Source organism: Theropithecus gelada, chromosome 9 (assembly GCF_003255815.1).
Source record: "Theropithecus gelada isolate Dixy chromosome 9, Tgel_1.0, whole genome shotgun sequence".
Lineage (NCBI taxonomy): Eukaryota > Metazoa > Chordata > Mammalia > Primates > Cercopithecidae > Theropithecus > Theropithecus gelada.
In genome coordinates, this window is record NC_037677.1 from 45278461 (window position 1) to 45304643 (window position 26183).

The 26183-nt window shown below is 47.6% G+C and overlaps 1 protein-coding gene across 7 annotated transcripts in view; it reads left to right on the top strand.

Annotated features, from left to right (window-relative positions):
• Nucleotides 1–26183, top strand: part of ARHGAP22 (Rho GTPase activating protein 22) — a 209421-nt gene that overhangs the window by 90996 nt on the left and 92242 nt on the right. For 6 of the 7 annotated variants that reach the window (XR_003121249.1, XM_025397719.1, XM_025397716.1 and 3 more), the window contains one exon: nt 7194–7281. Coding sequence is in view for 5 of the 7 variants with exons in the window: in XM_025397719.1 (XP_025253504.1) it covers nt 7194–7281 (88 nt within the window). In the remaining 2 variants the exon portion in view is untranslated. Of the gene's footprint in view, nt 1–6056; nt 6171–7193; nt 7282–26183 lie in introns of those variants that run through there. The other variant, XM_025397723.1, reaches the window with a different exon arrangement.

The following is a 26183-nucleotide window of genomic DNA, read 5'->3' on the forward strand; positions in this document are numbered from 1 at the left end:
GACCCCTGACCCCAGACTGGTCCACTTAGTTCTCATTTTCAACGGTTTTATAGAAATGGAATCACACAGTAAGTACTCTGGCTTGTTGTATGTCTTCTTTCCCTTGGCATAATTATTTAGACCAGCATCCATGTTGCAGCATGCATTAAGAGTTCATTCATTTGTATTGCTGAGTAGTATTGCACTGCATGCAGGTACCTCAACTTGCTTATCCGTTTACCTGGTGATGGCCATTTGCGTTATAGCCAATTTTTGGATATTAGAAATAAAACTGCAATGATTTGCATACAAATCTCTGTATGGAAATATGCTTTCATTTCCCTTGGGTAAATATGTAGGAGGGGAATGGCTGGGTCATATCCCAGGTGTATATTTAACTCTTTTTTTTTTTTTCTTTTTTTGAGATGGAGTCTCGCTCTGTTGCTCAGGCTGGAATGCAGTGGCTCAATCTTGGCTCACTGCAACCACCAACTCCTAGGTTCCAGAGATTCTCCTGCCTCAGCCTCCTGAGTAGCTGGGACTACAGGTGCATGCCAACATGCCCCACTAATTTTTGTATTTTTTAGTACAGACAGGGTTTCACCATATTGGTCAAGCTGGTCTCGAACTTCTGACCTCATGATCTGCCCACCTCGGCCTCCCAAAGTGCTGGGATTACAGGCGTGAGCCACTGCCCCCGGCCGTATGTTTAACTCTTTAAGAGTCTGCAGAACTATTTTCCAAAGTGATTGTCATTTAACATTACCACCAACAGTGTACAAGAATTCTCCGTCCTCTGCACCCACACCAACGCTTAGTCTGGTCAGTCTTTTTACTTTAATAGATACGTAGTGGTATCTGATTATGGGTTTAATTTGCATTTTCCTAACTACTAATGATGTTGAAGATCATCTCATGAGCTTATCTTCCAATCCTATATCTTCTATAGTAATTATCTGTTTAAATCTTTTGCCTATTTATTTAAATGGGATTGTTCTCTTATTATAGAATTTTGATGGTATTTTATATATTTTGTGTACAAGTCATTTATCAGATACATGATATTCAAATATTCCTCCCAGTGTGTAATTTGTCTTTTCACTCTCTTAATGTGTTTGAAAAGCATTTTTTTAATTTAAATGAGTCATATTTACCAATTAGTTCTTTTTTGAGTCAAGCTTCTGATGTCATATCCAAGAACTCTTTGTCTCATCCAAAGTCATAAAGGTTTTCTCCTAGAAATATTATAGTCTCAGATTTTGCGTTTAGGTATATCATTCATTCAAGTATATTTTTATATATGGTGTGGGGTATGAATTGAGATTCATTTTTTTGCACACAAATGTGCAGTTGCTCCACTGTCATTTGTTGAAACACTATCCTTTCTCCAATGAATTGTATTTACACCTTCATCAAAATCAATTATCCATATATGGAGATAGATAGATAGATAGATAGATAGATACACAGACAGATAAATAGATATGGAGGTATTATGAGTCTATTCTGACCTTACTATTCTGTTTTATTAATCAGTCTCTTTTAATGCTAATATCTCATTGTTTTGATTACTGCAGCTTTACAATGTCTTGAAATCAAGTAGTATTAGAACTCCAACTTGATTGATCTATTTCAAAATAAGCATACTTTCCTTTTCTCTTTTCCTTTTTTTTTTTTTTTTTGAGACGGAATCTCACTCTGTCACCCAGCCTGGAGAGCAGTGGCAAAAATGAGCATACTTTCCAATGCATTTTATGAGGTTAGCATTACCCCTATATAAACCTAGCCAAAGACATTACAAGACAAAGACACTATAGATCAATATTCTTTGTGAACACAGTTGAAAAAATTTTCAACCAAATTTTAGAATATTGAATCCAACAATACATAAAAAAGAAAATACATAATGACCAAGTGGGGTTTATCCCAAAAATCCAAGGTTGATTTAATGTTTGAAAACTATTAATGTAATTCATCATATTAATAAATGAAGAAAGAAAAAAAATCATCTGATGGATTCAGAAAAAGCACCTGACAAAATTCAATACTGATTCCTGATAAAAATTCTCAAAAAACCAGGGATAGAAGGGAGTTTCTTTAAACCTGTGAAAAGCCATCTATGGAAAACTGAAAGCTAATATCATACTTTATGGTAAAAGACTAAAAGCTGTTTCCCTATGATCAGGATAAAGATAATGATATTTATTCTCACCACTTCCATAAAACACTTTCATGGAGTCCTGCCTGGTATAATAAGGCAAGAAAAAGAAATGAAAGTTGTTCAGATTGGAAAGGAAGAAGTAAAATTGTATCTATACCCAACATAATTGTTTATGTCAAAAATCTGATGAAGCCTGCAAAAAGGTACTAGAACTAAAAAATGAGTTATTATTGTTGGGGAAAATGAAAGCTCTAAATAAATGAGGAGTTATACTGTGTTCATTGGTCAGAAGACTTATTATTGTTAGGATGTCAATTCTCCCCAAATTTATCTATGCAATCCCAATCACAATCCCAGTAGGCATTTTTCTATTAATAGAAATTGACCAACTGATTCTAAAATTCATATACAAATTTAAAGGGCCTAGAATAGTCAGACAATTTTGAAATAAAATAATTAAGTTGGAGTTCTAATACTGCTAGATTTAAGGTCAGATGGTTAGCAACCTTAATTCTATCTGCAACCTTAATTAAATGCTTGTCATGTGATATAACATATTCACATGTTCCAGAGATTAGGACAAGCATATCTTTTGGGGAGCCATTATTCTACCTACTACAGTATATCTGAAACAATTTTCGTACAAGAATCTACTTCAAATTTGATAAGATGGAAATATAGATCACATATATTTGATAAAACCTTGGAATGTAAATCTGATATGCTGTAAGTAGATTCCAAAGATTTACTATAAAAGATGTGAAATATTTCACTAACAATTTTATATTGATTACTTGTTGAAATGCTGATTTTTTTGGCATATTGGGTTATCCAATACAGATAAATATGTTAAATAAAATATATTGTTAAAATAAAAGACAACCCAATAGCAAAGTGGGTAAGGGATGTTAACAAGGAATTAATAGAAGAAATACAAATGGTCAATAAATATATCATAAGATTCCATTTAAAAGGACAGTCAGTACTTAATGACTATGCAATGGGAAGAGCATACAGAAATGGGCATTCTCATACACTTTTGATGGAACATAATTTGATAAAGACTTTTTGAAAGCAATTTTGCAATGTCTAAAACTTGCAAACACTGAGCCCTCCTAGATGCAGACAGAATGGCACATACTTTGTCCATTAGCTACTTACACCAATGGGCTGCATTTGTATGGAGCTAGAGATGCATTAAGTCAGCTGCAGCCTCTCAGGAGGAACTTAGATACATAGGCTGAGCAATGCCCTAAGAGAGCAAATTAACATGAGCTTGGACACATGGGGAAGGGGGAAAGGGCCCAACATTTGTGGAAATCTATCATGTGCCTGGAGTTTGCACACTGTTTCTGTAGCCAGGTGCCTGTCTGCAAACTGTGCAGTTGTAGGTGCAAACTGTGTGCCTGGTTCCTTCCCAGATACAAACAGTTAAGCCCTGACCTGGCACTATAGTAGGAAGGCCAGCTGGCAAAGTGCTGACACTCACTTTGTGCTCCTCAAAGAATTCCCAGGACCCTCATAGTTGAGGGCACTGTCTGTGGTGCTAGAAGCAGGTGCTGGTTCTTGTAACCTACATGCGTCTAAAGCACAGAATCTTGGCAAAAACCAGGCTCTCAAAGGCCACTGGGGCCAGATATCGAATCATTTAATCCTCACAACAGCCTCATGAAGCAGATACTATTATTGTCCTCATTTTCCAGGTGAGGAAACCAAGGTGCTGAGTGAGTTCATGAAAAAGGCATCATCCTCTGGCCACCTTCCCTTAGAGTCCCTAGACTAGTGGTTCTCAAAGTGTATTCCCCAAGGCTCGCAGCATCAGAAAAATGGTTAGAAATGCAAATGGTCCTACTTTCCCCAGACCTATAGGGTCAGAAACTCGAGAGTGGGGTCCAGCACTATTCTGATTGAACACTTACACTATTAGAAATTAAATCAGGCTGGGTGGTGTGACTCACGCCTGTAATCCCAACACTTTGGGAGGCCGAGGCAAGGAGACTGCTTGAGCCCAGAGTTCGAGACCAGCATGGGTAAGATAGGGAGAACCCGTTTCTACTGAAAATTAAAAAATAGCAAAAAGTAGCTGGGCATGGTGGCATACACCTATGGCCCCAATTAGAGGTTGAGGTAGGAGGATCACGGGAGCCCAGCAGGTCGAGGCTGCAGTGAGCCATGATCGCAACACTGCACTCCAGCCTGGGCTACAGAGCAATATCCAAAAAAGCAAAACAAAACAAACAAAACAACAACAACAACAAAATTAAATCACAAAAAACTACCAATAAATGAGTTATAGTAAACACAAAGGTTAGAAAGTACTCAAAATATATCATTTCCTAACTTAATATACTATGACTTCATGTACTATGTCTTAAGCTCTGGAGGTTACTGACATCCATTGCATCCATGTGGTGCAAACACTATGGTGCATCTCTTCTCAGCTCCACATGCAATGACATCATAAAATGGGCCATGGAGGGGGAGGGTATTTATATCACTGAAGTTAGCAAACACTCCAAATCAGGGTACTTTATAGTTTTCAGAGACCCCATTATTAGACACCACCAAAACACCAGGCTCTCCATGTTTTAACAAGCCCTGGGGTGACTCCAAAGCATGTTCAATGTTGAGATCTACCCTGAGTGTCTCAGCTAATGCTATATTCTGACTCCATTCACGTCTTTTCATCACAGTCTTAGCAAACGTCATACCAGGGCCTGGAGAGCAGACAGCCTCTGCTCCCCAGGCCCCCACCCCCCACCCAGTCCCGGAGCCACATTCTTGACCTGTGGGAGGCAGAGGAATCTGGGCAGACGAGGGACAGTGCTAGGGCCCCTGCAGTGGTGGGGGGCACATTGAGATTCCCCTGAGAAGTGAGCAGTGGATCCCACAGTCAGAGCCTGGCTCTCCACTGTGGCTTCTTGTAAACAAAGTCAGTTGGTGGCTGCCATGATAAAGGTAGGGAAGCAAAGAGTAAAGCCTGCGGCTCCAGCATTGGGCACACCTGAGCCGATGTCTCCAGCACACCCTTGTGGGCGGTGGGCACAGGGCTGGTTGCATCACCTTCCTGACCTCCGTCTGCTTGTCTGGGAAGACAGGAATGGTAGTACCTACCCCCTGGGGCCTCTACATTAAATCCAATAATTTAGGCAAAGAGCCAGGAATATAGTACAGTCTTCATAAGCAGAAGCTATCACTGCGTTTCCATTTAGCTGTAGTAGAAAGCAATGTCAATGTCAGTATTGTTACTCTCCTTGTATGGATGACAGATTTTAGGACACAGAAAAAAAACAGCAAAGTATCCAGAATGACACAGGGACTCTGTTACTGAAACAGCAAACGCCCGAGAAGCATCCCATTAGCTAGTGATGGATCTCACCCATGCCCTTTAACGAGCACATTTCTCCATCCTGGGGCTGAGACCCTAATTTATTTCCAGTAGCTCCAAGTTCTCTAGCAAGAAAGTAACCGTTAATTCAGTTACAAAGATTACCAGCTGGTTCTCTGGTTTATTGCTGTAATCCCTCTAAAGCAAGCATCTGCGGGTAAGGACGACGTTCTGCCTTTCCGCATTAACATTGCTTAAATGAGAAGAGGCATTTCCATGTGTCCTTGCGGCACAAGAATCTAGCAGCAGGTGGGAGGCTCCCATCACCCTGTGAAAGCCAAGATTTGCCTGGAAAATACTTGGGGGGTGTACTCTGTGAGTTCACATGGGGGTTGGGGCAGGAGGCGACCTGGATGCAGCAGGTGACTTTGCCCCTCACCTGGGTAAATGCAGACACAGGGATACGGTGACCCACTAGGTGTGGAGCCCTGACATACAATAATAGCAGGCATTTATTGAGCAAACACTGACACAGTGAGAACTGTGTACCAGGCACTGCTCTAAGAACTTCCAAGTACTAATTCATTTGATGCTCCAAACATCCCCACAAAGTACTTTATTATTCCTGTTTCACAGATAAGGAAACTGGGGCACAGACAGGTTGAACAATGTTTCTGTAGCTGAGCCAGGATTTGAACCCAGGCAGTTGGTTGCAGCAATGGAATTCAAAATGGGTTTCCCATTGAGAGGACCAAAAATGTGTAGTCAAGCCATACCAAGTCTGAGTTGAGCAAAACCAAGCAGAATGAAATAAAGACCTCAGCAGAGCTCACAGTCACTGACATACAGAAGGAGGATAAAGGAGGCCCTGCCTAACCTGGGGGTTGGGGAAGGGTCAGTCACAGCGGTTGTAACACCTCATTCCCTTGAGTAGGACTTACCACATGGGAATCTGGCATCTCAACCCTCCTGAGACGTGTGACTTAGTGTCCCATTGTGCAGACATGGAAACAGGTTCAGAGACATTGAGCGGGTTGCCTGAGATCACACAGCCTGGAAGTGCAAGGCTGGGACTCAAAGCCAGCCTCCCGATCCCCACAGCCCATGCTCTTTTTCTGCATCTTTCAGCCCAGCTGCCAGACCTCAGCACTAGAGAGCAGATGGAGCCGCCCTTTGTCATGCATACACATGCATCCCAGGCACCTGGCACTCTCTGTAGCAGGGTACCGTACTTATGGTAGCTGACTCCTACCTCATAGGTAAATAAATGAAATCTCACCTAGCCAAGAGGTGGCAGGACTGGATGCACACAGATCTGTTGATCCCTTCCCCCATGTTGCCTCAGTAGCCACAGTACCAGGCTTCTCCCTGACCCCTCTCCAGCCTAAAACCCTGCTGGCCCAGAAAGGCCACAGGTGGCACACTGGATCAGGCACTCCCAGTGGTGGCAGCCTCCCTCCCTGCTCCAGAGTTCCCCCTGCCTGTGGGCACAGCTCCTCCAAGCATGTATGCGGACAACAGTGTCCACCTTAATCCACCTAGGACCCTGAGTAGGCCTCATCTCTGCCTGAGAGAGGAGGTGTGTGCCCCTCACTGAGGCCCAGCCTTCCCAGCCAGGGCCTGGAAGGCCCCAGGTCCTAACCTCTCCTCTCTGGGGACCCTGACGACAGCAGTCCCCTCCCTATCATCTCATGCTCCCTGTGTTTGTGTTTGCCTCCTTTTTAGGGATTTATTTCTCTACAAGGGACACAGGTGACCGAACTTCCTCCTGGCCCCGAGGACCCAGGGAAGCACCTCTTTGAGATCAGTCCAGGTAGGCCTGAGCACCTTCCAGCTCTGCTGCCCTGGTGGGGGTGTCTCCATGCCCCTGGCCTGGGAAGGGCGGACCTTCATGACGCTCCTCCCACAGGAGCCACAGCACAGTCTCCAGGCATGACTCGGAAATGTGGGCCAAATCGACAGGATACTCACATGGGCAAGAAATTAGAAAGTCCCATCAATTATCTGGACAATGAGCTTTTGGGTAATGTGAAATGAGGATTTCTAAATTCACGATAAATGCAAGGAAAGAAACTAGTCAATGGGAACATCTCAGGGTGAAAGTCTAAACACAATACCTGGAAATAAAGCCAGGGAAAAACTAGCACAGATTGAGAATATTTAAGTATGGATGATTATAAATTTCAAGGCAGAGAATTGGGATGTGGCAGGAGGAAGGGGAATAATTTTCCTAAAGAACTGCTCTACTGTCACGTTAGCAGTTACAAAACAATATTTTAAACTTCCAAGTTGACAATGTCGTTGCTAACACACTAAGTAAAAGTGCCTCGCAGAGAAGCCAACGTACATGGCAGGGCCGGCTCTGCTGTCAGCCAGTGTTTTCTTTAGCTTGGGCTCCCCCAGAAGCAGAGCCTGAGACAAGGATCTGGCATGAGGAAGGGAGTCAAAGAAGGGAGGAAAGCCAGCCAGGGCGTGCTAGTGAGTGGACTGCTGCTGCAGGCACTCTGGCTCAGTTCCCGCAGGGGCTTCTGGACACAGTGCAGAACAGGCCTCAGAGGGGTCTCATCCAAGAAGTGAGGCTGGGGCTCTACCCACCCACTCCAACCACCCAGTCCTTGAGAACTGCTTTCTGGGGAGTAACCGACATTTCCGGCCTACCCTCTCACATGGACCAAACTCTGCAGACAGAGACAGCCTCCAGGGACAGTTGCAGGTGCTTGAGGAAGCAGACCACTGCAGCGTGATGGGAACAGTGAGTGCTGAGGGATCTGAGTAGGGCACCAAGAGTGTCAGCTGAATTTAGACATCCTGAGAAGCGGTGGTTATGAACTGAGAGTGCTAGGGCCTCACTGGGGCCCTGTGAACTAGTAAGTCTATGACTGTTCGCAAAGCAGTAAAGCCAGCCCAGCCATCCTGAGAAATGATCTATTGGCTGTCCACTGAGGTAGCACCCCAGGCTCAGGGCACGAGCAGAGGCTCTTTGGGAACAGGTATGAGCAGATCCTGCCTGGGACAGGGGCATGTCTACCTTTGTCCTATCCATACTAGAGTTCCCAGGGGCACAGGCTGAAGTTGAAGTGCAGAAACACCCTTTCCAACTGTATGCCCCTGTGCAAAATTCAAGTACCTGTGGTTTCACTTGGGTATTCCTTTTCATCTAATGCAAGAATCTTTGTAGTAAAACTGCACATCAGAAGGTGGTAACAAAGGGATCCCGGGGTATGGAGTAGAAAGCAGAGGTTGACTGTGGAACCAGGAGAAAAGGTCTCAGCTGTTAAGATAGAGAAGAAATGCAAGTAGTGAGGTAGGCAGGGCCCTGCCATCTAGGGGAGGGGTGCGGCCCCTGGCCCCAGGGAGAGGGGTAATGAGTCAAGGCCAGAACTAGAAGGTAGAGGTCAACACACTCCAGTCATCAATTCAGAAAGGCACTGAGTGTGTGCCCCATAGACTAGATAAGGGACATCACCTGTGTGCAAGTTCATTATCTGGGTCAGAGCTATTTACAAGAATTTATTTGACTCTTGCCAGTGGTGTTGGGGGTATGGGAGGCGGTAGGAGAAGACTCTTTGCCATATAAGGTAACATAGTCACAAGGTTCCAGAAATTAGAAGATGGACATCTTTGAGGACCATTATTCTGCCTCCCACAATACTCCCAACATCCCTCTAAGATAGGGAATGTCGTCACACCTATTGCACAAAAACAGACCATGGGGATTAGAAAGAATCCCCAGCGAGACACACAGCTAGTGGCGGAGTTGGGGCTTGAGCCCAGACATTCTGGCTTTTAGCTACACACTTCCCTTGCCCTCTAACACAGGCACCTGGCCATCTGAGGACCCCTACAGATTCTAGCATTTTCCCTACCTGGGCTAGGGACGTCTAAGGACTTTGTTACAGGAAGGAAAGTTCCTAAACTCCTTTGTCTCGAGCACAGCAACAGTAGCCTGCCTGCTCATCAGGTTCCTACAGATTCCCAGAGCTGCCCATCTCTGCCCTCCAGCCTTCGTGCAGCTGCTGGGCAGCTCAGGGAGAGCAGGATGGGTGGTGGGCGGTGAGCGGTCTAGTCAGCCTTTGCGGAGTGCGATGCAGCTATCTGCAGAGCAGAGCACAATGCCAGTGCTGCCCAGGGCCCAAGAGTGGTCCCCTCTGCTCCCCTCCCACTGGGGGCTCCAGACTTGGGGTACTTCCTATCAACCTGCTCAAATGGGACCTGGGAGGCTGCACTCGAAGCTCATGCTTGGTTCTGGCTGCAGCTGGCAAAGCTCCCCGTCCTTCGTAGCCCATGAAGGTGTCAGGCCAGAGGGGTAAGGTGAATCTTGCGAGGCCAAACAGCTGGGAGGTAGGGGAGCCTGGACTCTCCCAGGTCAGCCTGACCCCAGAAGGGTGGGCTTCCTGTTACAGCAGTTTCTGACTGAGGCTTCAGCTGTATGCCATGTTGGGGCTAAAAATGAATAAGAAGAAGATTGAATGAACCCACCTTAAACCACAGCACCATGCAGTCACAGGAAGGCCAAGCAACCCATTCACGTCCAACTCAGCAAACCTGTAGTGTGACCTCAGCTTTGAGCCAGCCTTGCGGGGCACTGAGATGAGCAGGGGTCAATTTCTGCCCTTAAGGAGTCTGGGGACATTTTCTTCCTGAGCTCAAGGCACAATAAGGACTTATCCTTACGATGCCGAGCACAGTTACCTGGGGGCAGGAGCAGGAAGTATCACCAAGTGGGCCATGCCAGTGTGCACCAAGCACAGCCCCTGGGGGAAATGTGCAAAGACCAAGAGGAAATTCAGGCTGGGTGGGTGAGGGGCGGCGAGTGCAGCTGGGGGGACAAGGGCTTCTCCTACAGTTCCGAGGTTGCCGGGTGGCAGGCTCTGAGAGCAGTGAACTAACAGGCGCAGGAAGGAGCCTAACAGCCCCGCCTGGGGTCTGGGCCTAGGCCGGGAAATCAGGGCAGGATATGAGGAAGGAGGACAAACCCAGGGTCACTTCCAGGCTATGCGTGTGCTGGCCTGTGGCACCAGTCACACCACAATGGTCCCTCACTCTCCAGCCAGCACCCCCAAGAGGAGGGAAAACTTGGCAACTCTTGGAAATGTGGCAGAATTCCAAGGATGGTCATGCGTAGAATCAGCTATGTAAATTTTCAGCCATAGTTCTATTTGTGCTCTTCAACGGTATAAAAAATGACAATATTTTCAAAGTAGAATTAAAGTGAGGAAACATTATACTGTGAGTGCCATCTAGTGGAGAGATCTGCCAGTTCTGGGCCAGAAAGTGCAGGCCCTGTTGCCCACCCCCAGCCTTTCAGCCAGCACAGCTAGATAGGAGTGGAGCTTGAGACCAGGCCATCTGGCTTCCAAAGCCACACACTAAAATTGCCCTCCAACACAGGCATCTGGCCATCTGGGGCTTCCTACAGATTCTAGCATTTTTCCCCTCTGAGCTGGGAGGTCTTGGAATTTGATACAGCATACACCTCTGGTTCCAAAAGCATCTGAGAACCTGCACATCCAGCCGCTGAGCAAGACACAGAGAAAACACTGTCATAAGGGGGCTTTCGTGCCAGTGGGACTTCCGTTGTCTTGTGGCTGTGGCCTGCCACTGCTTCCCTGACATGGTCAGTATATAAAGCGTACTGAGAGGTGGGAGCAATTGCTTTGGGCAGAGGTGAGGGTCTCCTCCCTGAAGCTGTGGGAACATGCAGGAAAACCACTTGTAAAGTTTAAGGGAGGCTGAGAGAAAGGGTGACTGGCATTTGTGTCTTGCTTGGACAGTTGCTTACACACAAGATTTGCTTTTCATGGTTACCAGGCAAGGAAAATCTAATTGAGGACTGATGGCAAATGGGGTTCTGCCAAGCAGAGAGTGGGGCCAGCCACACCTCCTGCCATAAGCTCCAGTTCTCAAGAGGAGCAGAATGTGAAGCCTCTGTGGGCCCACAGGCCTGGGCACTGATGGAGAAAAGAGGGTGACATGGGCCATCAGACTTTCTGGAATTCTCTTAGTGCAGGGCAGACAGGCAAGATGCCACCTGCAGGAAGTGAGCTGAGATTTGAGGTCAGAACTCACAACAGATCACCAGTGGCCAGAGGAGCTGGTTGGGAGGGTGCCCCTGCGCCAGTTCACAACACCATTCACCAGGAAGGGAACTGCAACCTTGCCTGGCAAGCAAAGAAATGTCTGCATTTCCCCTCTGCCTCCTTCCCACCCCAGTGCCCAGGGTGCAGGTCAGGGAAGAGTCTAGGAGAAGCAACCCCCATCTACGCCAGCACACCCCAATCCCCGAGGGCCACAGTGCTGGGGGAGCAGCACGAAAGAACTTTGATCCAGATGTGAGGGAACAGAATTAAGGATTGGAGACATCCTTAATGAGACCGTTAGAATAACTAAGAGTGGCACACACTCTGGACCCTGGGAAAATCACCAAGCCAGCAGCTACTCAAAGGGAAGGTGGGAAGTGATACGCATAGTTATTGGGGAAATAACTTTCATGTTTATTCTCCAGTGAGCTTAGCTTTTTGTATTAGGGTAAGTGAACTGCTGGAATAACCCCCAAATCTCAGGATCTTGACACAAGAATGTATTTGTCTTTCATATAAAGTCAAAAAAGAACACTTGTGATTGGCAGGCAGTTGGTCTCCCAGAATCTTCCTGTTTCTTGGTTTCACCATCTGAAACCTGTGACTTGCAAAAGCATCCTAGTTGTTTCCATGCTAGGAGGCCATCATGCCTGGGAGGTGTGTTGGTCCAGGTCTGGAAGTGGCCCCGTCATCCCATCACAGCCCATTGGCCAGAATGCAGTCAGATGGCTACACCTAGGAGCAAGAGAGTCGGGGAAATGGAGTCCAGCTCTTTCCAGGAGGAAGGCAAGCCTGGTTTGGTGAACAGTCAGTAGTCCTGCCATTCTGCATAATGATCTGTTACCTTGGAGTAAGAAAGACACCTCCCTCCCCTCACAGAATTAACAAGGTCAGGGAGACAGGCAGGAAGGCAGACATTGACTCACAGGATGAGAAGGGCTAGGAGAAGGGTAAAAAGGCGATTGTGTGAGCCCAGAGGAGGGGACGCTAATGCACGCAGGGAGTACATGGGACTTCCAGGATAAAGTGACAACGACCCTGTTCTTTGAGGGTTAAGTGAGGGTCAGCCAGGTGAAGAATCAGGGAGAGCAGCTGGGCAGAAGCAGCAATGGGCAAGCACAGTGGGCACAGGGGCTGTGTGTCTCCTTCACACCTTAGTTTCAAGGTGCTCAGCATATAGGTAACTGAATTTAATGTAAGGATTGGAAGCAACAGGAGGTTAAGCTTTCTGCCAGAATGAAAAATTGTCCTCTGTGGCAGGAGAATGGCATCAGGCAGTGGTTCTCAAGCTTTAGTGAGCCTCCGCCTCATCTGGAGGGCTTGCAAAAAACATTGCTGAGGGGGCTCAGGGTCCAAGGTGGAGAGGCCGCCCCTGGTGTAGAGACAGTGGGGTACTTAGAGTCCTGGAAGGGTGAATGAGATGGGCCTCACAGGGGAAGTGAGAGGAGGTTTGAGTTAACTGGGGGCAGGAAAAGCTATAACCACGTTTTATTTCTAATAATTATTATTCCAGGAGGAGGAGGACCATAAAATACATAAGATGCTGGTTTGTGCTTTGATCTCCTGGCCTTTTTTTCTCCCTAGGCCACTTGCCTCAGGGGAAGGTGAGGTCCCTGGAGCAGAAAGGAGAAATCCCCTGCTCTCCCACCCCAGATAATTGATGTGGACGGAGTCAGAAGGGAAGCATTCCCCTAGACTGGTCACCCTGCCCCCAGCAATGCCCCAGGAAGGTGACAGGCATGGTGCCACTAGGAAAACTGGCTCCAGGCACCAGGGTCCCACCTCAGACAGACACACCATGGTCAAGAAAGGCAGGGGAGCTACCTAGCTTCCAGCCCCAAGTGACTGCAGGTAAAGACATCAGGTGACCAGGAGGGACCGAGAACAGTCCATCCTCCTTTTCCAGACCCCATGTAAACCTGACCACAGCAAAGAGGCCCCCTTCCCTCCATCTCAATAGTAGCTGGGACTAAACTCCCTTCCAGCCTGGGAGCATAGGGCTTGGAGATAGAATTAACACGATTCTTTCTAATAAATATCATATTTGTTGAGTGCCTGACGTTGTAGACCAAGGTGTGTATGAGTGCTAGTGGGCTAAACATTCACCGAGTTCCTTCTAAGGAATGAGGCTGAGCACACCACGTTTATCCTCACCACACTCCTGGGACTAACATCTACTAACCCATCTAACAGGCAATGCCCCTGGGACTCTGACAAGCTAAGTAACTTGCTGGGATCTGAGGGCCGGTGAGCGGTGGAACTGCAGCTTGAGCCAGCTCTAACCCCAGAGCCCTGCTCTTCCTCAGCATGCTGAGGCTGGCTCCCCCGGGGCAGACATGAAAGAGCCAGGCCCCACAAAGGGACTGAGACTCAAGGACCCCCAGGTCCTGCCCACCTGGTACTTCTCTCTTGCCAGGGCAGCTGCCTGGCAAACCCTGCCCCTCCCAGCCCTTTGAAAGCTGTCTACCCCTTGCAGACTTGATCCTGGGGGCCTCTCAGACCTGGGCTTTGTGCTGATGTTGGCATCCAGCCCCAGGCTTTAAATCCACAAGGAAGGGGTGGGGAGTGGAGATACCTGCTTTGGCACTCTGGGCAAAAAGATTTGCTAAGATCCCAGAGAAGACCTGTCCCCAAAAGACGGCCGTGTTTGGTGAGACGAATTAGGTCATCTGTTAAGCTTTGTAACTCGTTGCTAAAATCCATCTTCTGGAATTAGCACAATGCTATTGAAGGGAACCAAGTGGGTTGGTGCTATCAAAGGGAACCAAGTGGGTTGGCTGCAGGCTTGAGACTAGAGCCATGAGTTCTTCTAGTGAGTAACTGTAAATGGGGTGGGGCCGGGGGAGCGGAGATTAAAAGTCCTGGAGGGAGCAGTTTGCAGAAGCCAGCTCTGGCTAACTCTAGCAAAGGGGAAATTCACCAGAAATCAGGGATGGGATGGGAGTGAGACTTGTGGACGGGACAGGCGACTGGGCTATCACGGGGTCAGGAGCTGGGGTGGCAAGCGGGTGGTGCTCTGTGCTGGGAAGGTTGAATCTCGTCTGGCTCTGCAATCTCGGCATGGCTCACTTGCTGAAAGCCCCAAGTCTTGGGTTTTCAGCTCCAAGCAGTCTTCAGAGACCACTGTATCTATGCTTAGGCTACATGACCACCCCTGACTACACTGGGATGGTGAGGGCCTGTCCACTCTGGCATCTGGACCAGCCCTCCCAAGGCTTCACCTAGTGGGGGCAAGGAGACTCCGAAGGATCTTGGGTGCCTTCCAGAGGGGAGAGTAGATGACAAACAGCCAGGCTCTGTCAAATGTTCACTGCTCCAGATGGTCCATGAGTATATTTCTGCAGGACTGAGTGAAACATCATTGGCCTTGCCCTTTCCAAGTGCCAGACAAGGGGCCAGGACAGGGTGCCTTTTCAACAACATTGCACTGAGCCAATGGCCCCCCACACTCAGGAGCAATTCCTATTTGTGGGGAAGGACCTAAGTGTGCAGTGCTGAGGATTAGCCCGAAGAAGATGTGAATGGCCACCCTGGATCTGAGGAAAAGGAGGAGGAGGAGACTGCTCTGTTTCCTGGTGCAGAAGGATGTGAAGGGTACCACAGCTGCTCTGAGGCCTGGGTCTAGTCCCCATCCTGGAGCACCTGTCTGCTTTGGGCTGGGAGCCCCATATTTCTCAAGATCCCCCATATTTCTCAAGATCAGGGTCAGGAGACTCGGGCGCCAGCTGCACCATTCAGAGGCCTGGCAAACTCCCTGCTCTCCCACAGAGGTCCACACTCCTTCCCTCCCACTGGGCTCCTTGGGACCTCTCCCCAGATCCCCAAACACAGGATGGGCATCCTGCAGGCAACAGGAGGCCTGGACAGGGATGGCTTTGAGGTCTTGGGTTTTCAGCTCCAACCAGTCTTCAGAGACCACGGTAGTAGCAAAGCTAGCATTGTGTCCTATGGGAATCAGAGTCATGGGGTTGATTGTCCCCAGACGCACCACACATGGAGGCAGATGTTGCCTGGGCAAGCTGGTGTCTGCATGTAGAAAGGAAGCTTCCGAGGAAGAGCTGGGGAGGCGAGTCCGGGAGCCATCTTCCTGTTTGTACCCATTTTCCATGCACTCTCAACAGACACCAAGGACCTCACAGTGTCTAGTCAGTGCTGTTCCAGACCACCCATTTCTCCAAGCCAGAGTCAGGGAGAGCTGGATGGAAGCATAGCCATGCCACTCAGGGACTGAGTAGGTTTTGACAAGTCACAGAGGGCTCTGTGCCTCAGTGGGGTGGGAATATTGCAAGCACCTTGGGTTGTGGTGAGGATTCAGTGAGAACCCAGATCCTGGCTCATGGTGAGTATCTGGTCTAGATAAGCTCCCCTCTCCCTGCATGCTCTCTGATCATTAATCGTTATGATTAATAACAGCAACCCAATCTCATCACAATGCCGTGTGATGAGTGCTCTGATAAAGGTGTCCCTGACTGAGAGCCCAGAGCAGCCGGTAGGACTTGTTTTCCCCAGAGAGTAGTTGGGGATAGTTTCACTCAAGCTGAGGCTTGACACAAAAGCAAACATTATCCAGATGGGCAGAGAGGAGAGGGGCCTTCCCAGAGTCAGGGCTGGAGTATGCAAGACACAGAGGCTGGAGAGCTCTTCAGTACAGGAGGCTCAGGGAGCAGATGATGCGGGTAGAAAGTTGAACAGGACCAGGTCACGAAGGGCCTTGGATGCTGGACAAAGAGGCTTGAACTTTAGTCACTGACCATGTTCAACTGACAGGAGAGATGGCTAAAACCCAAACTGGGCCTTTTCAGAGATATTTGCAAGGTACCTGAAGCGAATTTGCACCAAAGCAGCAGCTGCATTGCTACACTTTCATCTTCAGCTTCATGATTTCCCTTGGCCAACAGCACAGTAAGTAACCTCCGAGTTCAAAGTATTCAGCAAACAATGGAAAGGTAGAGCAGCCAGAAATGTACACATGATTTTCATGACAGATATGGTAATGCCATGTTAGCTAGGGGAGCCTCTTTCTCTACTGCCCGGATGGACCTATGTTGCAACACAAATTGGAATAGGATGGAATCTGTGCCCTGTTGCCAGGGTCACCCCTAACAGAATGGAGAGATCAGTAATCATCCCAGTTGGTGTCATACTGAATTGTTTATAACTCAAATCATAACTGATGTCAAGTAAAAGCTCCATGTACCCATTAAAATATGGCATTATAAAGAAGTAAAGTATATTTGAATCCTTAAAAATAAAACCAAAACTATGTGTTAGAAAGATCACTCAGGGTAGAGTGACTGAGGGGCTTACAAAGGACTGTAATGTCTGATGCTCATCTCCACCAATGTCTATTCTATGCCCACCCCCACTCTGGCAGTGTTGACAGAAAAGACCACACTGCCACAGGAGTAACAGGGACCCCTGTGGGAGGCAGCGCAGAAGCCAGGCTGCTTAAAGCAGAGCCCCGGGTGCATTTACAAGTGAATGTGCCAAGTTCTCCAGGATCAAGCCAGGGAGTCCTGATCACTAACAACATCTCTGCCTTGGGGCCTGTTTAAGTGGCTTCCAGACTCAACTCAGACCCTAGCTCTCAAGGGCAACCAGGTTAGGTTTCTTCTCTTCTCTGAATCTCAGTTTCCCCGGGTGTAAGATGAGAGGGCTGGCCCAGTGACCTCTGAGGTGTCTGCTTGACCCAGTAGAATGGCACCAGCGGGCATTCTATAGCCAAGTTTGCCCAGAGGCAGCCAGTTCCTGCCTTTCTTATGGCTACACAAGGTCATTGAAGTCGCCCTCAGGCATGGAGCTTGTCGCTGCCTGGCCTTATCCAGCCTGCCCTTGGAGCAGATAGGAGACTGCTGCCTGCTGTTCTGAAGGAAAGCCTGACCTTGAAGGGGAGCCAGTGTGCACAGATTACTCCACAGAGGAGACTGATACCGTGCGTCTGACATGCCCAGAGCATCCCTGATCACATTAGCCGCCGCCTGAGTGGGGAGGATGCTGATACCGGCCTGTCTCGGCACCTGGTACCAGCCAGCCTGAGTCTTGGCCTGACCTCGCACAGCCCCTGCTGAGGTTGTCTGCAGAGCGCCAGATGATGGGTAATGACAGAAATGAAATTAGATGAGAAGTTTGTGAGTGATCCCCACCCCTGAGGTGGGAGTGGCTCTTACACTTCCTGGCCTTGCAGTGGAGTTTTCCTGTCTTAGCCTCACTTCTCTTAACTTAGCACAGGACCAGGTGTGGGAAACTCTTGCAGGCTCCCTGGAAAGAGGCCCGTTGAGCAGGATCATTTCTTTGGCCAAAATCGTGTCCTAGAGCAGCGCTCTTCTATAGAAATGTAATGCAAGCCATGTTTGCAGTTGTAAATTTTCTAGTGAGTACACATGTAAAAACATCTACATAAATATATACACCTACTACATACTCACAAAGACTAAAAATTTAAATTTTTTTAAAACTAAAAGGAAAGAAAACTAGTGAAATTATTCTTAATAATGTATTTTATTTAAACTACTGGCTCCAAATACTATCATTTCAATATGTAATCAAAATAAACATTAGTGAAATATTCCACATTCTTTTTTGCTTCCAAGTCTAAATTGGTATTTACACTTAAAGCACATTTCCATGCAGATACTAAATTTTCACCGAAAGTACTTGATCTATATTTATTTATTTTAATTTTTTAAATGGACACATAATAATTGCACATATTCATGGGGTACATAGTGATGTTTTGATAGATATATTGTACAGTGATCAGATTAGGGTGATTAGCATATCCACCATCTCAAGCATTTACCATTTCTTTGTGTTGGGAGCATTCACTGTCCTCCTTCTAGCTATTTGAAATGATGTAATATATTAATTAACTATAGCCATCTTTGATCGTCATTTAGATTTCATAAAATGTATGATTGAAAAGTAGTCGAGTCACATACCCAAGTTATTCCAAACATACTTAAAGGTTTTTCAGCAATGGAACTGAATGTCAGTTTTTAAACTAATGTAAATTAAATTAAATTGACAATTCCGTTGCTCAGGCACACCTGCTTCATTCAAGTGCTCAGGACCCACATGTGTGGTGGCAGCATATTGGACAGCACGGGCCTAGAGGAGAATACCAGCATAGAACAGGCGCTCTACAGGCAAAAATGAAAGAAGAGAAGGGAGAAAGAGAAAGAAGGAAGGATGAACAAAGAAAGAACAGCAGGGATGGGGAGGGTGTGGGAGCCTCGGTCTTGGAGTAAGACAGAGCCAGATTCACATTTGAGCTCTGCCACTCACTCATTAAAAGAACCTGGACCAATAACTTAAATCCCATGAGCTTCATTTTCATCACCTGATCATAGAAGGGAAACTGCCTACTTGGCAAGACGGCTGTGACTATCATGTGAAGTACAATACGCAAAAGTGCAGACGGTTTCTCCCCTGGCGCCACACGGTCCTTTCTCTTTCTTTTTTTTTTTTAGACAGAGTCTCGGTCTGTTGCCCAGGCTGGAGTGCAGTGGCACGATCTTGGCTCACTGTAACCTCCACCTCCCTGGTTCAAGCAATTCCCCTGCCTAAGCCTCCCAAGTAGCTGGGATTACAGGTGCACACCACCACATCTGGCTAATTTCTTTGTATTTTTAGTAGAGATGGGTTTTCACCATGTTGGCCAGACTGGTCTCAAACTCCTGACCTCAGGCAATCAGCCCACCGCGGCCTCCCAAAAGTGCTGGGATTACCGGCGTGAGCCACTGCGCCCAGCCTCTCTCTTTTTTTTTCCCCCCAGTTCTTCTTTTATCTGTCATAGACAAACACGCTTCCAATGAGATTTTAATATTTTAGTTGTGTTGCCTTAAATCAAACAAAAAACTTAATAATTATCGCTTTACAGCTGTGCTTCTCAAATTTCCTGGCATGTCAGAATCCCCCAGGCTGCTGGCCCTTCCCTGGCTCCAGAGGCCTGTGGTGGGTCAAAGAATCTACATTTCTAATGAACTCTGGACAATACTGGTGCTGCTGGTCTGAGAGCTACTTACTGACAGGTCAAGAGACAGCAGAAAAAAATGAAAAAACTTTATATTTAATCCCTTTAATGGTACTTTTTTTCCTTTTATAATACAGGGCATTTTAATTTTTGCCTTGAGTCCCCAAAAATTCTCTAACTGGTCCTGAGCAGAGTGGGTGAGCCACCCCAGAGGCGGGGGCCCTGAGGCTGCACTCAGGGTGCTGTGAGTCTGGGATGCAGAGAGATGCCCCTGGACTGTGTTTGATTCTGGGCACTGTGCTCAGGAGGACTGTCCCCAAGGCAGTGAAGAGCCTGGAGGCCACCCTGCTTCCCTGCAACTCTGAGCTCCTCCACTATGATGGAAGGAGGACTCTGCAGGGCTGAATGGCCACACAAATGGATGTGAAGGGCTGCACATCCCTATGTGGGCCTAGGGGTAGCCCCTGCACCAGGTTTTTTAGTTGATATTTAGCTGGTGTGTCCCCTTCGGCACATGGATACTCGAGGAGTGAGAACAGACCCTCACAGACACCCAGGGGCCCCCAAGTGGCTCCACACATGCCCACCAGCAGCCAGGTACCTCTCCCACCAGTCACTGGGATCGGGGTGCTCTGCTGAGGGTGTACTGAAAATGGGCACCAATAGGGAGATGACTCCTGGGCTCAGCCTCCCCAGCTCTCCTCTGGAGCCTTCCTTTCTACATACAGACACCATCCTGGGCAAGGAAGTCCAGCCAGGCAGCTCCTCTTCCCACAGCCTGCTACCCCTAGCCTGCAGTGGACCGGCCACCCCCAAGGTTGTTCAGCCTCCACTCTGCCAGGCACTAGGCACCTGGATTGGGGCTGGGCGACAGACTCATCCCCACAAAGGCACCCACCCTGTGGCACTGGCACTGCCAACCCTAAGCGTACTCCACCCAAAACTCTCTGGGGTGCCTGCCCCCAACCCCAGGCCTCCTCATGCCTGTGCTCGGGCCTCCGCCGGGCATAAGGGGAAGACAACAACAGCCGCTGGGCAGGGCCAGGAGAGACGGGGCAGTGGCTTGGGAACCAGGAGGCTGGAGGGAGCCAGGAAAACCCACTCACAGGAGGCGGAGGCAGCAGGAGACAGGACCGCAGAAGGGCCCCAGCCCTCGGCATACGCTCCACTGGCCCATTCGACGTCACTTAAAAAACACGGATTTAAAGATAGAATGATTAAGAATTTCAAGACAGCAACCGCAGAGCATTCAATTCTAAATGCAGGGCCCTTCAAGAGGCAGGGTTGTCACTGAGCACACGCCCTAGTTGAAGGCCATGAAACTGGCCCTGACCATGAGCTTCTGAATTTAAATGCAGGACATGGCCCTCTGTTCCGTCCTGCTGGGCTCCATCCTGCGGGTACAACCTTCGAACATTCCTTGCTGGTCTCTTCCTGCAAATGCACTGGCCCTCAGAGCTCAAGTCCTGAGTTCGGTGGACATCTTATCATGGTCCTCATCTCATTCATAAACTTGACATCCAGAGAGGGAAAGTGGCCTCTCCAAGGGCCGGGCATGCACAGCTCCCACCACATTCTTGTGCTGTGCTCTTCCCTCCAGCACCCGGCCCCTGCCCTACAGCCTTCTGTCCAACCTGCTGATAGCAAGGCTCCAGCACACACTGCACAGGTGGCTCTTCCAGATCCAATACGGCAAAGGAGCCTTTAACCGAACTTCCCCCATGAAGCGCAATAGGGAATGTCACCCTTGGAGGGTGGCCTGCACCTTCATCCTTGCAAATCAAGGCCGGGGTCTCAATTAGGTGATTAAACTGCAGCCACATCTCTTGAATGATGCCAACCGGAAGGCGCCTTTAGTGTCTCACCAATAGGACAGCCCGCCTGGACCAGCCTGGCTTTCTGGGTGCATAACATGGTCTATACTCCAGTGCACTGGCCCAGCCTCTCTTCTTCAGTGTGACACTCTGCCTGCCTGCCTGACCCTACAGGCTGCTCTACACAGGGGGACACTTCCATGACCTTTAGGGGTGCATCCTGCCCTGCAGTGGGCTAGCTGCATGGTTCTAGACTCCAGGCTGACTCTCAGCAGGGTCACACTCTTAGCAGGAGGCTCACAGAAGATCAGGCTGGTGCTGGGCACCATGGTTCTGTGACACTGAGACACAGAAGGATGTGCACAGAAATGCCTCAGATGGTGATAGCTCACCGGACAGGAAGGGGTGATGCGCAGGAGGAAGTATGCTTGGTGCCAGCGCAGAACAAAGATGTAGATAAAATTCTTTACGAGTGATCTCAGCTAGACTAAATCCCTAGATAAATTAGGATGTGGGGAGGAATGTGGCAGGGGATTAGTAGGTGGGGGTTGAATGACCCAGGTCACCTCTGAGAAACCAAGCCCAAGTACAGAGGCTCCTCCAACCATCAGCTCAGGAACCCTGTGAGACACAGGTTGCTCCTCAGAGTAGGTCTTTCCTATGCAGTGTGTGGTCCATGGGCCAGCTGCATCAGCATCACCTGGGAGCTTGTTGGAAATACAGACCCTAGGGCCTCACCCACGCCACCTCAAACAGAGTCTGTTCTTGCAGTATGTGCTGGGTGCTCTGTGTGCATCTTAAGATTGGAGAAGCAGCACTTTCAAGCAAAACAACATCAAGCCTACCCAACTCTGGACTGGGAGCTCCTGAGATGTGATCCCCTCCCTCAAGAACTCCTAGTCCAGGGTTGGGTAGCCTTGATGTTGTTTTGCTCCAAAGTGCTGCTTTTAAGGTGCATGGTTCTTTAAAGGTGCTTGATAAATTAAACCAATGAAGGAGCAATCATCCAAAAGCAGAAAGAATGCTGAAAGTCATGGTTGGGAGAGGCAACAATAACAAGAAATGGGGTCTAGTTCTCAGGCTGAAAGCTGAGCTGCAAACCAGGGCTGACTACCCATGGGCTGATTCTGGCTCATAGACATATTTTGTTTGGCTCATGCAATATTTTTCAATGCACAGGATTTTACCCACTAAAAATATATAGATTTCTATAAGGTAAATTTGGGCCTACTTTCACCATATAAAGAATTGACAGGAGCTGACTGGGCGCGGTGGCTCACGCCTGTAATCCCAGGACTTTGGGAGGCCAAGGCGGGCAGATCACCTAGGTCAGGAGTTTGAGACCAGCCTGAACAACATGGAGAAACCCTGTCTCTACTAAAAATACAAAATTAGCTGGGCACAGTGGTGCATGCCTGTAATCCCAGCTACTTGAGAGGCTGAGGCAGGAGAATCATTTGAACCCAGGAGGCAGAGGTTGCAGTGAGCCGAGATTGTGCCATTGCACTCCAACCTGAGCAACAAGAGCAAAAGCTGCTTTTTCAGTTTATCTTACCTGCCTGATCTCTATGGGGTTAGAGTCTGTGTGTACTAGTGCACATAATAAACTCAAATGCAAAGATGGCGAGAAAATGATGGTTATTATGTATTGGCTGACTTGTTTGACACCCTTTATTATTTGTACTGTGGGGTCATGGTTAAGGGCGAGGTGCTCAGTCATACTGTCTGATTTTCAATCACGGCTCAGCCTCTTCCCAGATCTGAGGCCCAGGGCAAATCACAGAACCCTGTAAACTTCAGGTTCCTCATCTGAAAAATGGCTGTGACAAAAGTAGCTCCATATAGGATGTTAAACGTGTTGCTTGGCACATTGTTAGTTATTGGTAAGGGCTCTAAATTAATTTAAATAAAACATTTTATTATAAGTCAATGTATTTAAATTATTTTACAGCTCTTTACCAATAGCTGATTAGTACAGCATTACAATTGTAGTACCAGAGCAAAACAACACGAAGGAATACAAGTATTTATTCCCTGCATTGCTAAAACACCAACACTGATTATCAATATTTTCTATGAAAAGGTGTTCAGAATACCTAACATTTTAAAATCCAGCTAAAATATTAGACATTTCAAATAAAAAGTAAGTATTAGAAGCATTAAGTGAAAACAAAAATCTATGAAATATAAATGTTAAAAATGTTACCCTTCTCATACTAATTGTTAGCAGATGACATGAATAAAATACTATTCAAAAGTAATGAACTAAACCCTATAGGGTAAAGGAACTACTGATAATATTTGGAATGAAAATCTACTATTTGATGTTATATGAATCATGAGCACATTTTTGTGCCCATTTTTTCCAGCCACTGAAACCTTTTCTTTTACTCTAGGCTGGTCAAGGCAATGGTGAGATGTTCCAAGCTAAATTTCAAACTAATTTCCAGTATTATCCTTTGAGTTTTTCATCTTCAAGTAATTCCATTTTTTCTTCCACACTTTAGAAGATATCTTTTATTTTAAACTCCCTTCTTTTTTTGTTGGCAGGAACTACATTTTTTTATTTGATCATGAGCTTTAGTTTCATTTCAGAGAAAGCGTTCCTGGTTTGTGGTCATCCTCTCCAGTGTTCATGTGGGTAGGTGGAGATGCCAGTGGGTCACCTGGGGCAAATTCCAGGCTAGAAAGTCTCTGAAGCAGAATAAAGATTTGTATCGTGATGGAGGCAGCGTAGTTCCCCTCCTCCTGGGTTGTAGAAGATTAGAAAACTGCTTTTTAAACAAGCTTTCCTTTACTGGATCCAAACGCCTACTGTAGTGTATTCCCAGGTGTAAATAGTTCTAATTTTTAAAAAAACATATCACAAAAATACTAATAGTTCAGCATTTCTCAAAAGCACATTATTCTGGAATACCAGAATCCCAAAAACTGGAATTACAATTACTGAAAAACACCAGGTCTGGAGAGTCTTTGCAAGTCAGTTGCCTTTGTGGGTTCCAAGAACATAGTGTTGACTTGAGACTGAGGGGACAGAGTTTGGAAGGCCAAGGCTGGGAAAGAAGGGAAGTTGTTGCCTCGAGTTGAATAGTGTCCCCCAGAATTCATGCCTGCTGGTAACCTCAGAATGTGATCTTATTTGGAAATAGGGTATTTGTGGATGAAATGAACTAAGAGGAGGTAATCCTGAATTAGGGTGGCCCCATATCTGATGGTTGGTGTCCTTATAAGCAGAGGAGAGGACAGACAGGATGCACAAAGACACAGAAGGAAGAAGGTCATGTGAAGACAGAAGCAGAAGTTGGGGGATGTGTCTACAAGCCAAGGGTTGCTAAGGAACCTGGAAGTCACCAGTAGCTGGAAGAGGCAAGGAAGGATTACTCCCTCGAGCCTTTAGAGCTCCACCGCGATCCTGGACTTCTGGCCCCCAGAACTCTAACCAAAGAAATTTCTGTTGTTTTAAGCCACTCAGTTTGTGGGAGTTAGTTATGGCATCCCTACGGAAAACGTATACCATTGTGGCATTGGGAGTGACACTGCCAGGGCCACTGGCCCTCCGCAGCAGGGCCCATGCTCACTAACCTTGGAATCCAGTCCACACTCTCAGGGGCCAGAAGACCAAGCTCCTGTTCCTGCTGTCCACTCCTGGCGGGTCCCCCATCTTCCTGCACCCTCTCTCTGCCTAGCACCTCCATCCATGCAGCATGCTGCTCCAGCCATGCTGTATCGTTTGCTTGGCCCGAGGCACAGCCCCTGGGACTTCCTGTGCTGCTCCCAGAGGCCTATGGTCAGGTGGGAAGAACAGAGTTGCAGGCATCCAGGAGACCCAGAAGGGGACCTGCTGCTTCCCCACCCCCCATGTGTGCCACCTTGGAAAGTCACCTCATCTCCCTGAGTCTCACTGGATGGTGACAGTAATGACCTTTGCAGGCCCTTGGCAGAGATTTTGGAATACAGCAGTGCCTGGTACACAGCAGATGCTCAATAAACATGAGAACCTCCCGTCAAGTCAGCACAGGAAAGACTGAGAATTCCAGCATCCTGGAGAACCAGGCCTCCTCTGATGGACTTGGGGGCAGAGCTGGAGCATGTGGGGACAGGACCAACACATCCCTAGCGAGGCTGGATAGGGATGTGAGCCACCTGTCCTCATTACATGTACACAGCCGGAGGATGAGGAGAGGGCTCTAGGTAGAGGCTCTGGTCCATAGTCTTCCATGTCTGGCACAGAGCAGGGCTCCACGAATACTGGTCACAGGAATAATGCTGGAGAAGCAGAGGACCCTCTGGCTGACGCAACAGAGCAGAGTTGCAAGACCAGTCACCCCGCAAAGGCTGCCCTGAAGGAATGTGAAAACCAGAAGGATTTCTTCCCTTTCATTTTTTAAAAATTAAGAGAGGCTAACCTTCTTTGTCCTGTGAAGGGTCACTTAAGTGGCCCTCTTAGATATGCAAATGCAAGGCTAGAAAGCAGCTGGCCTCCTGGGATTCCTGTATCAGCGAAATCTTTGCAGCCCTTGGTGATGGGTTTTATTTTTTATTGAGTGGCCTGGCAAGGATGGTGCCCTTCTTTGGCCTGTAGAAGAGGGGTGATTGGTTGAGAGAGCTGGGGGAGGAAAAGAAATTTGTGGACTAATTTGCACAAAGAGCCCAGGTTTTCTGAAAGGAATGAGACAAATACACCAACACAGTGTTTTCACACTTTTTTTTGATAAGAAATAGACATTACATTGCCCCCTGGGAGCCCAGGGCAACGGAAGCTGAGGCTTCAGCAAACACTGCTATTCCTATATTCTGCGTCTTCTGGAATGTTCTGTCCTATGTGAGTCTATCTCTTTCGTAAAAATTT